This window comes from Lycium ferocissimum, chromosome 8, assembly GCF_029784015.1.
Source record: "Lycium ferocissimum isolate CSIRO_LF1 chromosome 8, AGI_CSIRO_Lferr_CH_V1, whole genome shotgun sequence".
NCBI classification, from domain to species: domain Eukaryota; kingdom Viridiplantae; phylum Streptophyta; class Magnoliopsida; order Solanales; family Solanaceae; genus Lycium; species Lycium ferocissimum.
Window position 1 is genome coordinate 29,830,641 of NC_081349.1, and position 12,491 is coordinate 29,843,131.

General features: G+C 33.1%; 1 protein-coding gene across 1 annotated transcript; it reads right to left on the minus strand.

Moving 5' to 3' along the window:
- Positions 1-6,492: 6,492 nt before the first annotated feature.
- On the minus strand, positions 6,493-11,002 carry LOC132067917 (uncharacterized). Its single transcript, XM_059461321.1, has 3 exons — positions 10,714-11,002; positions 8,026-8,099; positions 6,493-6,906 (listed from the first exon to the last, which is right to left on the minus strand). The coding sequence occupies exons 1-3, from the start codon at positions 10,909-10,911 to the stop codon at positions 6,825-6,827; spliced, it is 354 nt and encodes a 117-aa protein (XP_059317304.1). The 5' UTR covers positions 10,912-11,002; the 3' UTR covers positions 6,493-6,824.
- Between the last annotated feature and the right edge of the window lie 1,489 nt (positions 11,003-12,491).

Here is a 12,491-nt window from a genome sequence, read left to right on the forward strand (position 1 = left end):
TTTAATATGGGATTCATTTTTTTTATATATTACTTGATTTTGTCAATATGGGATACTATGTTTAAAACACGATTAATATAACATTGTAGTTTGTGCTCCGTATTTAAAACTTTATTATATTAGTGTTTGCTATGAATACGCATCGTGTTTAATATGGGGCCCATATTTTTTTTTAACATTGTTTGTTTTTTAAATATGGGATTCACTTTTTTTTTCAATATTGCTAGATTTTGTTAATATGGGTCCACTTTTTTTTCCCCGTGAGTTTGAATGTGGTGGGTTCCACTTTTTTTTTAATACTGGATGTTGTTTAATATGGGGCCCATAATTTTTTTTTACAATTTTTTTTAATACTGGATGTTGTTGAATATGGGGCCCACAATTTTATTTTTTTTTTACAATTTTTACTATGTTCAAAACATGATTGATATAACATTGTAATTTGTGCTCCGTATATAAAATTTTATTATATTAGTGTTTGCTAAGAATACAAAGTCCGACTTTTTTTTTTTTTGACATTGTTTATTTTTTTAATATGGGATTCATTTTTTTTATATTGCTTGATTTTGTCAATATGGGATACTATGTTCGAAACACGATTAATATAACATTGTAGTTTGTGCTCCGTATTTAAAACTTTATTATATTAGTGTTTGCTATGAATACGCATCGTGTTTAATATGGGCCCGTATTTTTTTAACATTGTTTGTTTTTTAAATATTGCTTGATTTTGTTAATATGTCCCACTTTTTTTTCCCCGTGAGTTTGGATGTGGTGTTCCACTTTTTTTTTAATACCGGATGTTGTTTAATATGGGGCCCACAATTTTTTTAATACTAAATGTTGTTGAATATGGGGCCCATAATTTTTTATTTTTTTTATGTTGGTGTTGGGGGGGGGGGGGTCCACAGACGGACGACGAAAGAAGCACCAACCGGTGCTTCTAATATAGTAGAAATATTTTCATCTTCTTTATTGACTGTTATAGCACGCCCATGGGTGTTTATCTTCAAGTAATGTATAACACCCATCGTGACTAGTCATAGCACTTTGTAAAGCAAAATTATAAAAGAACCTACGACATAATTTAAAGTTGAGGATATTACATAAGATAGATATATATTACTCTTGTTTCGGATAGCCATGATGTATAATATAGCCACATAATCCATGCTTGCTTTAATGTCAATAAATAGATAGATGTCCAAATGTATAATACAAGCCAATAAGCAATCCTACAAGGAAGTTGCTAGGCTTTGCTGTTTCTACCTTTCTAATTAATTGGTCTCCATATTCTTTGCAACTATATCTACGTTAATCTATATGCTTATTATTGTTTATCATCCAACAACTCCTGTGATACATTACCTCATAAAAAAAGGGCAATTACTAAAACGAAGTCATTGACATCACCAAACATTCTGTCAAAAATAATTAAAGGCTTAAACTAATGCTAAATTGTAAGCAAAAAAAGACTATTAGAAGGGAGAAGCTAGGCGGCTCACATTAGTATTATATTATAAGCTCTCCTTAAGTTAAGAGGATTCGACAATTTATATATTATTATTAAAGCACGAATGCAAATGTTGGTTGACAAAAATAGTTGTATATTATCAAAAACTATTATTTGTTGGACAACTTAAAATTGTACGTTGAAGATCCTCTCCCTAATATGACTTTTTATGGGATTCTAAAACCAATCAAGTTCCCCCTTTTATTACGAATGCTTACTCAAAATGCAATTCCCGATCATGTAGAGATAAATTATATTCTTCATTGCATGTATGCTCTCTCAAAATTTAACTAATAAAGCTTATATGCCTTTTTCTTTGTGAATATATTATTGCTTTTATACAATTGAATTCGGCCTAGTCTTGCTTGATAACAGCCTGTTTTGTTTAATCTTCTTGGTCGTATTTTGATGAATTAAAATTTAATTACTTATATTATAAGACCAAGACCGCAACATATTTAGTTTACTAATTCGTTAATAGAGAGGGTACAATCGAATTACAATACAAATGAATACGTATTTAGCTACTGAAGAATTTAGAATGAAAACAATAATTCCTAAAAGGAAATGTGTCTACAATGGAAACCAAACTCGACCAATAATCTCAAACATCTACAAAAGGATTCATTATATTTTATACCTATTATAGAAGCATGAGTGGTATGTCGTCAACCACAAACAAACAAACAAAAAAAAAAAAATCAAGGTGAGGATCCACATGTGTGCTGTGGGTCCTACCAAAACTTTCTCTCTCTAAAAATTCCTCGCATTTTTAGGCTTATTGTCACTTATGCCCTTATTTTGTGTTGCTGTTTATATTATGGGGTATAAATTTATATTCCCGCATCATAATATCTCACAAATTATGTTCCGCATCATCAAAAACTTATGGCCATAGGCATAAAATTTAGGAAAAATAACAGCCTATGTCTATTTGAAAAAAATATTTACCCGAAATGACTCATATTTTTAATATTACCCAAAATGACCCTTTTATACATTACTACACACTTTTATATAAGATCGACACATTATTTACAATAAGTGTATAATGTTGTATATCGTGTGTATAAACACTATTGTAAAAAAAGTTGGCTATACAGATGTAAATTAAAAATATAACTACGTGGATGTAATATTTTATGCTGAATTGTATATTATTGAAATTATTCCTAAAATTAATTGCTAAAGGCAAAAAATGAAGAAAATTGTATTAAACCCTATCCAACAACTCAATCATGTTAAATAAGAATAAGAAAGAGCTGGCAAGAATCACCTCACTAATTTACCAATTTTAAATATTTGCTTATCAAATTTTATTTTAAGGTCAATTTTTTATGTCAATTTGATCAACTTGTAGAGAAAATGAAGAATCAATTTACTTTTATATGACTTAATAAATGTTTCATTAAAAACAAAATATCCTACAAACCTAACACCTTATAAACTGTACAACATATTTATTTTGAAAGATGGAATTTTTTCTTTCAACAATTTGTGAAAAATATAATGAATTAGGCCCATAATAGTAATATGAAAAATTGAAATGATTTAGTAGTGTGCTTCAATATTTTTACAATGATAGGATCCAAATATTTTATTAGGATAAAGTTTTTAATTTGTAATAGACAAATTCCTTAATAGTTTAAAAGATAGGAGACAATTGCAAAAAGAAAAAAAGGACATTTAAATAATGATAATAAGTTTAGAAAATGGTAAAGGTACGCTTAGAGAAAATTTAAAGTAGAGAAATTTAGGAAAAAAGAAATAAAGATTTTAAATTGAACATAAAAACCGCTAAAGAAGTCATAAAACCAAAAGATTTAAAACTTATACCTTTGAGTAAGGATAAAAATGCACTAATTTTAGACACATACGTCTCACACAAATAATGAAGAACAACATCAAGAAGACGAAATATAAACGGTCAACAAACGTATACACATATTTTCTTAAAATGATGAAGTTGGTCTATACTTAAAAATTTAAGACTACAACAGATGCTAACACATGAAAGTGCTTTTCAGTGCTATTGAGTAGAAAGAGATGATGGCATGAAACTCGGTAGGAGAAGGTGTATTTCAAATCTTTCAATTGGAGAACCAAACCATGAAAGTCATATATGGGGAAGTGGACTAACTAAAATAATTTATTGATTTTTCAATTAATTGAATTATAATACTTGCTATAATAAAAATTTCATAATTATATTACTAAAAGGTACTCTCTCTATCCTAATTTATGTGGCATAATTTGACTAGGCATGAAGTTTAAAAAAGAAATGAAAGATTTTTGAAACTTATAGTCTAAAACAGGTCATAGATATTTGTGGATTTAAATCATTTCATTAAAGGTAAAAAAGAAAGTTTCAAGTTAAATGATTTCTAAACATAAAAATATATCATTATTTTTTAGACATATTAAAAAGAAAAGTGTGGTACTATTTTTTGTGTTGGGCCCGTGCTAGCATGGGCTTTCATCATCTAATACCACTAGACAAGGCCCCGTTATTCATTTTTTTGCGCGGAGTGCCCTTCGTTTGGGGTGGTCTTTAAATTTTGCCCCTCATATTTGAAATCTTTAAAATTTGTTCTTCTATTAACACCCATAGGTTCCAGTGTCCGAACCCACGCGTAGTCAAAATTTTAAAAAAAAAAAAATCGCAAGGCAAGTTTAAATTTCGCTGGTGCCGGACCCGCATACTTTTGTTAAGGAATTACCAAAGTTAAGCTACGGACCCGCATACTTATGCCTTGTAGGCGTATTCTGCATAAGATGCGGTCCGCATAACTTTGATAATTCCTTCACAAAGTTATGCCGGTCCGCATAAAAGTTTGCCCATTAAAAGTATGCCCCCACCGCATAAATTTGTGAAGGAATTATCAAAAGTTATACGGACCCCGCATACTTATGCCTTACGGGCGTACTTACAAGATACGGGGTCCGGCATAACTTTGATAATTCCTTTCACAAAGTTATGCCGGTCCGATAAAAGTTTGCCCATTAAAAGTATGCCCCCACCGCATAACTTTGTGAAGGAATTATCAAAGTTATGCTCTTAATCTCGATACTTATGCCAAGTTCCGCCCATAAGGTACGAGTATGCCGGTCCCGATAAAATGTGTAATTCCTTAACAAAAGTATGTTGTCATGGCATAGCGAAATTTAAATCCGCCTTGCGAATTTTTTTAAAATTTTGACCGCGCGTGGTTCGAACCCTGAACCCATGGGTGTTAGCCGAAGGGCAAAAAATTTAAACATTTCAAATATGAAGGGCAAAATTTAAAGACCACCCCAAAAGAAGGGCAATTCTGCGAATTGCCCCCCGTTATTTGAGCGCTATCTGATCTTTAATCCTTTTCATGACATATTGAGTAAATCCCACATTACCCCCCTAACATTTAAGGGTTGGGAAACGATACCCCCTTCACATATTAAATGGGAATGATAACTCCCTTATGTAATATTTTCGGGTGAGAATTTGCTTTTTCTGAATAAAGATTTTTTTCTTTCTAGAATTAAGTTACAAAAATATATAACTCTTATTATTGTCCCATTCACCTATTCCGTCGAAAATAATGTACTTATCTTGTATAATACAACAAATACTTGGAATAATTTGTTAATAAATTTCAAGCTATGTGGCATTCGTTTTATCAATAATTTTTCATAACATAAGTTAATAACAAATGTTGTTTCAATAATTTTTCTTCCGTAATTTTAATTGGTTGGATATAATTGGTGTTTAAAGTTTTAGGGTTTTTGAAAAAAAATTGTATGAACTAAAATTTGAAAAATTGTTGGTTTTCTCTTCAAGAGCTATGCTATTTAGGATCTCTTTCGGACCATTCGATACTTCTATTTAGAACATATATAAATCTCATTCAACGTATACGTTTTATGCCAAATTACAAATTTTGGTAAAATTTTACTCTCCGTACCAATTGATATGAAAATTTTGACTAGACAGAGTTTTAAAAAAGAACTCTAAAAATTTGTGGTCTAAAATAAATTATAAGATATATGTATGACTATAAATCATCTTATTAATAGTGAAATGAAAATTTTAAAATTATATTACCCCCTCTGGTTCAAAACACTAGTTCACTTAACCTTTAACACACCCTTTAAAAAAATATTAACTCCTAGCGTGAAGTTTATTAACAAATTATTCTAGGTAGTTATATCCTAAAAGATAATTACATTATTTTCAGCGGAATAGGTGAATGTGACAATAAAAAGAGTTATATATTTTTGTAGTTTAATTCTCAAAAGAAAGAAAAAAGATCTTTATTTAAAAAAAAAAAAAAACTCACCTGAAAATATTACATAAGGGGGTTATCGTTCCTATTCAATATGTCGAGGGGGTATCGTTTCTCAACCCTTAAATGTTAAGGGGGTAAAGTGGGATTAACTCTGACATATTTTAATGCTTTTAAATATTTGATTATGTTTTTCTCACGTAGCAATTTATGTAGGATGAAATAATGGATGTACACTTTCACAATAACAATCCCACGAGGATTCATATTCTTAGGAATTGTTATTCAATAGATATCCAAGACATTCTGATCTACCTTTTAATCATCTAAAAAATTAAGCCGATGGTGTTTGCTCATAATGACTTACTTTCTAGAAATTTAAGTTTTTGGGAGAAAACTTGCAAGTACAGTTTGAGTGGGTGGGGGGCATCGACCCTATCTTATGAGTGTTCAAAATATAACAGTTCTGATGAACAGTCACTTGCATGAGGATGAGCAATTTCATTTCTTCAGGCACTATTTGGATCCTGACCAACCGAAATGGAGGTATCTGATGAGGACCTTGAAGCTCTCTATATTGAGACCAAAAAGAAATTGCTTTTACCCTATTTACACAGTATTTTTCTCGACGAAGAGAATGCAATTGAACCAAGTTGTTCTCCACCACAACAAGGTGAAACAAATTCAAATCACCATTCAACAACTGAAAGATAAGACATCATAATTCAAAAATATTTCAAAGAATAATTACTGATATGCCTTGCATGGGGAAAGAAATCCAACCCTTCAATTGCATAAACACAGTTTAGAGCAGCTTCAACTAGCCTGATCGTTTCTCATACATACTGACTACCAATACCGGATAGAGGAAAGAACAAATCCTTCAACAAAACATGCAACATGCAAAACAGGTTCTTCAGCAAGAGGCCTTATGCAATTGTGCACCCATGGTGCATATTAAACCTTCTTTCTTTCAAACAAAAAACACTCTACCAGAACAACAAAGTTGAAATTGAAGAAATTATGTTGGACTCTCCACTTCAAGTTGATCAACGACTGGAACTATTCTCATCACCAGGCTTAATTCCACTGCAGCAAAAGAAATGTGGTAATTTGACTCGACCACAGACCCTGCATGTTTATTTGCAAGCAGAAGAACGTCAATTGTAGACCTAGATGGGACGACCAACAAAGAAAAATGGAATTGGGAGCACAAAAAAAATCTTTGCATTAAAAAAGAAAATGAAACATGACATTAAACAATTGTCTTCCTTCTGAGGAACAAGATAAACATCATGGTGGCGATAAAAACTCACACCCGAATCACAAAATCATGCATGTCTTTCAAATATCATCAGTTAAAATTTAATTTCCTACAGGATCTTTTTTATGTGTCAACAGTTATAATCTTATTGTTTAACAATCATTGAAGCAAGATGTTACACCATCGATTCAGGAAAACAATATAAAAAGCACATGGCTTTAGTCTGACCCCTGAGCTAAGTTCAGACAACCGGGTAAAATCTCAAAAATTCACTCCATCGGATAGCCAATGCAAGCTCAATAGTGGGATATGTGATGAAAGAATAACACTTTTTTTTAATAGGTACTGAAAGAAAAACATTTTGTTTCCTTCTTGCCGACCCTTTTTCAATTTAATGGCAGCCCAAGTACACTTTTACTTTTTCATTGTCCCATTTTTCCGAGGGGCTTTCCCGCCTATCAAAACTGTCCTTGAGACATAGAGACGTAGTCCGGCTCTCATGCTAGTTCTTGTCAAATGCAGAGTAGAATTTGAAGCTTATGGGTTTAGGATTCTAGCATTTTTAAGTTACTGGGTTCTAAACTAATAAATTGTATGTACTAAATGGATTTTTTTTTGACAAATACAATGTCTAGACCAAGGTTAATGGATTTGGCCGAACCCGTACCTCGGTCTCTAGCTCGGCCCCAGGTTCTTGTCCAAGCATGAAAGTTCCACTATAGGGAAAAACAATGTACTATAATGCTTTTGTTTTGTCGAGCCTTGCTTTGGTCTCTAGTTTGAAGATGGGACAAATAATAGTATTCCAGAAGCACTAAGAAAGACTTACAAATGTCGATGTATCCAACCTTTTGTTATTTACAAGCTAAATAGAGGATGCAGGGTTTTAGCTTACTAGCTAAACATTTCATTTTTGAATATGTTTCAATTGAGATTAATTTATGGGAAGAAGCATAAAATTTAACTTGTTGGCATAAAGCACTTACGTGCACCGCATAATCACTGGCACTGGTTTTAGAGCCTTTGGTCCATTTCTTATGCCTCTCTTATGAGGGGATACCTGCATGATCAAGCATATCCTATCAGCATAACAAATTGTGATGAAATGTGAACTATGTAACACAAAATTTAAACAAGTGTGCCAACCTGGCATGCAAAACTATGCAAAAAAGCACTAAGAAATAGGGGTCAAGGAGGTAGTCTAATTGACAAGGCTCCCATTTTCAGATAAAGATTCAGAGTTCAAACCTATGACCTTCTCCCGAGAAAATGTGAAGAAGGGTTTTTGTTAGGATTGTATACACTCCTTTTTGTGTAGGTAGTTGGATATATTCTTCCGGAAGCTTAATGTTACACATTGTAAATATTTGCCACTATATTAATGCAACATTAGTGAAATGATTTTTAGCTTTAAAAGGGGAAAAGAAATGCAGACAGTTCATGTGGATATATGCAGAAGCAAGCAAAAAGCCCTCCACATGAATAACCTATTAAAGTGTAAAGGTTATCAATCCTGCTGCCAATTATTAACAAAAAACCCGTAGAGTTATATATGCGGGGGCCTACAAAGCCACATTTTACCAGAATTCAGTTTACAGCATAGGGTAGCTAAGATCAGAGGAGCACTTAGAAAAGTCTTATTCTGGGCATCTTAATTTAAGTATCAACTCCATATTCATGTATTTACTGGAATCGAATTAGCTTCCCCCACCCCCTCACCATATTGATCGTTGCTAGCTTCCACAATATTAAAAATAAATAAAAAATAGGAGGTGTTCTTGTCCCAACCATTATTCTACCATTATCTTATTCTTCCATTTTATTACTACTGTTGTTTCTTTTACTTAACTATCTTTACTATCTTTGTTGTCAATACTTTCTTTTCTTCGATATTTTTATCATAACCTTTTACTCTGATATTTCTCAAACCTGTTTTAAGAATGCTTTTCTTGAGCCGAGGGTCTATCTGAAACAGCCTCTCTACCCCACAAAGGTTAGGTTAAGGTCTGTGTACGCCCCACCCTCCCCATACCCCACTTGTGGGATCACACTTGGTATGTTGTTGTGGTGGTTGAAGCTTAAGCTTACTACCCACTTTCATATCTGGAATTGTGTGGAAATTTCCTGGTCAGATCCAAGCTTCGAGGTTTGCAGGAGAATAAAGACCAAAAGAAAACAAAAAGCAAAGGGGGTCATTTTCTATTCTAAGCCACCACGAGCGGAAACTATTTGCTCTCTCCACCCATTTCATTTGACCCAGTACACGCCGATACCTGACACAAAGCTCACACTTTGTCTTAATCTCTTCTAGTTTGCAAGGGGAATAAATAAATATAAGCCACCTCCCAAAGTTCTCTACCCACATAGTTAAGGGCACCAACAGAACTCAGATATTCTTAGTGCTTCAATTCGGACGGATTTTTTCCCAACAGCACTTATGTGATGGTTCTATTTCCCAAATAAAGATCATGATTGTAATTTTTTTCCCTAAAGACGTCTTTCCAAAACATCCTGAATCTATCATCTACCAAGTCTATTACCTCATATTCGAAAATAGAAATACACAAGATCTGCACACATAAAAGGTTTTGCTTCACATATGAGCACAAGAGACTTTGCAACATTATTGATATCAACTCACAACCTAATTAGAACTAAAGACGATAACATCACAGAAATGAAGACAAAAAGAGTATAATGTAAAACTTAATACAACAATTAGCCGCGCTGCAACACTGTTCTATCCAACATTACCCATCAAAAGCCAAAATTCATCGCAATGCAAAGCTAAACTCAAGACTCAACAGACAGGTGTAATATATTAATATCATTAAAAACAACTACGTCTCAGTACCAAACAAGTTAGGATCGGCTATGAATATTATGCACATACAAACGAAAAGTATTGGAAGTTGTTTATACTTTCCAAACATAAAAAAGAATCTCCGAAAGGCAAAACGATTTCTAGAAAGCATAGGCTCTACAGTAAAAGTGCTAACATTTAAATCACATTCTCAACTAATATTTAATCATCAGGTGACCTTAATGTTTCCAAAATCAATATTAGGAGACTCTATATACACAAAAGACTACATGCCCCAAAATGGATAGTAAAGGCGCCTAGAAGAACACTAAGCAATATGGTATCCTAAAACCCTAAACCCATCAGGTAATAACTAAAGGTAAGTTATATGCACAATCTAATGCTTTCTTAAAACACCTATTATAACAAGTTCCTTTATCATTTCTTAAAGATTACCAATCAATGCTACTCCCTCCATCCCAATTTAATGTCTTACTTTCCTTTTTGACCTGTCCAAAAAGAGCGTCTCTTTCTATATTTAGTAAGCTTACAATTCATTTTAGTACATTATACACATATTTAATTTAGGACCACAAGATTCAAAAGCCTCTTTTTATTCCTTAAACTTTGTGCCCGATGAAACTAAGACACTTATTAAATAAAGTTACTGCATTTGATTTTTTAAATGACCTGATTGTGTAAATATTTTCTATACGATCAGCGCACAGAACTTAAACTCATAACTAAAATTATAACCTTAACTATCACTTTAAAAAATAATAAGAAGAACCCCATTCAGGGAATCCAAAAAAAAAAAAATCATCTGCAGCTTAATTACAAAGGGGACAAAAAAAGGAAGGATCTTGTTTACCTTTTTCTTGGGAACAGCCATGAGGTCCATAAATCCTATGTTGTTGTTGTCATGTTCAGGTAAAACGAATGATGGTGATGAAGCTGTAGGGTGATTAAAGGTGTTATCAAGTGGGGCAGGTATGGCTGTTTGTGAAAATCTTCGAAGGCCATTGATGTAAATGGAGTTGCTTCTAAGTTTGGCTACTGTAGACGCCATTTTCGCAAAAATGGAAGCTTTAGTTGCTGAGGTAGGAGAAGGTTTCACATATTGAATCTGAATTTGAGGCCCAAGGATTCATATTGGGCTTGCACTATCATTTTGGGCCGTTTTACGCAAGGATATTGTGTGCTTTCGGATGACACTAAATCTATGTTGGATATTTTTTCAATATTGATCAATAAAGGCAAAACATTAACTTGTCGTCTAACATGCGCGTTAGTGTAACCTTTTTTTTCCATAAGATTTTTAGTTTGCTAAAAAAGATGTATTGATTATGGTCTAAAAAGTCTAGAAATTTTGGGTAGTTTAACGCGACTGGCAGACCACATTGTACTCAATCAAATAATGGACACTGACTCTGATTTGAATTCTCTCCCTGGCTCAATGGAAAGACAACTAAGTGAAATTTAAAAGAAAAAAAGGATCATTTACTAAACAGCTACTCCAAAAGAGGACAAGCAGCGAAAACTTAACATCATTTTGTTGACGTATAGGTCCAGCATAATATCTATACAACATAATGTGTATAAATAATATGCTTGCAACTTTCTTATTTAAAAACTATTTAATTTCATACCCAAAAATCAGGTATTTAAAAAGGAGAATTTTGAAGTTGGCTAAAGCATAAATTCAGATTTCATATCTAAATTTGAACTTCATTCAAGCAACACGCAACTTCAGACCCCATGTCTGAATTTTGAAACGTCAAAATCACAATTTCACCTTTAGGCCCGCATATCTAAAGTTAATTCTAAGGTGCTAAGCTTTAAATTTTTTATAAATTTCGGTTATTCTTAAATAATGGGATCCTAAAATTAATTATTTATGCACTCTGCCCCAAGATAATAAAGTTGGTTAGCCACAAAAGAAAAAATCAGTCATGTATAACTAATGCGACATTTTTTTTTTTTGGGGGTAACATTGTGAAATTCCATAACAAACAAAACAAGAACAAACTAAGAGCACCTAATCCCAACACCACCTTCCAGTAAGGCTGTGATGAGTATCAAGCCTCAGGAGGAAACTAGTTACAAAATTGTTGCCAGAAACTCCTACATCTATGTGCACGTTTAGACAGCTTAAAACATTTTATTCTTTCTACAGTTTCTCGTTTTATCTGCTCCACCAATCCACCATATGAACTAACTGTATAGTAGTTCCTTTGAATAATTTCAATTCGTAACCCTCCAAGTATGATAGATCAAGCCCCCCAACATAGCAGCAGCCACTTCCTTTTTTAATTTCTTCCAATGCCTTCTCTTGATTGCTTCCAGTACCTGATGAATTCCTACAGGCACTTGAACATCAAACCACTACAATAACTCAGCTTTCGCTGTCCTGAACCAGTTACAGTGTATCACAAAGACAACATGTAGAGTCATCAACAGGGATGTGCAGGTTTAGTAGTTTAGCCTTAGTTAGCAGCCTTCAATGCACTGCAAGCCACACTATAAATCTGTGTTTTGGAGGTGAGACACAATTTCCTATCAGTTCAGCAACATTCAATTCCATCTGAGTACCTGACAAGGCAATGTAACTCCTAGGTATAGAGTAGTCCCCTCTCGCAGTAAGAGTGT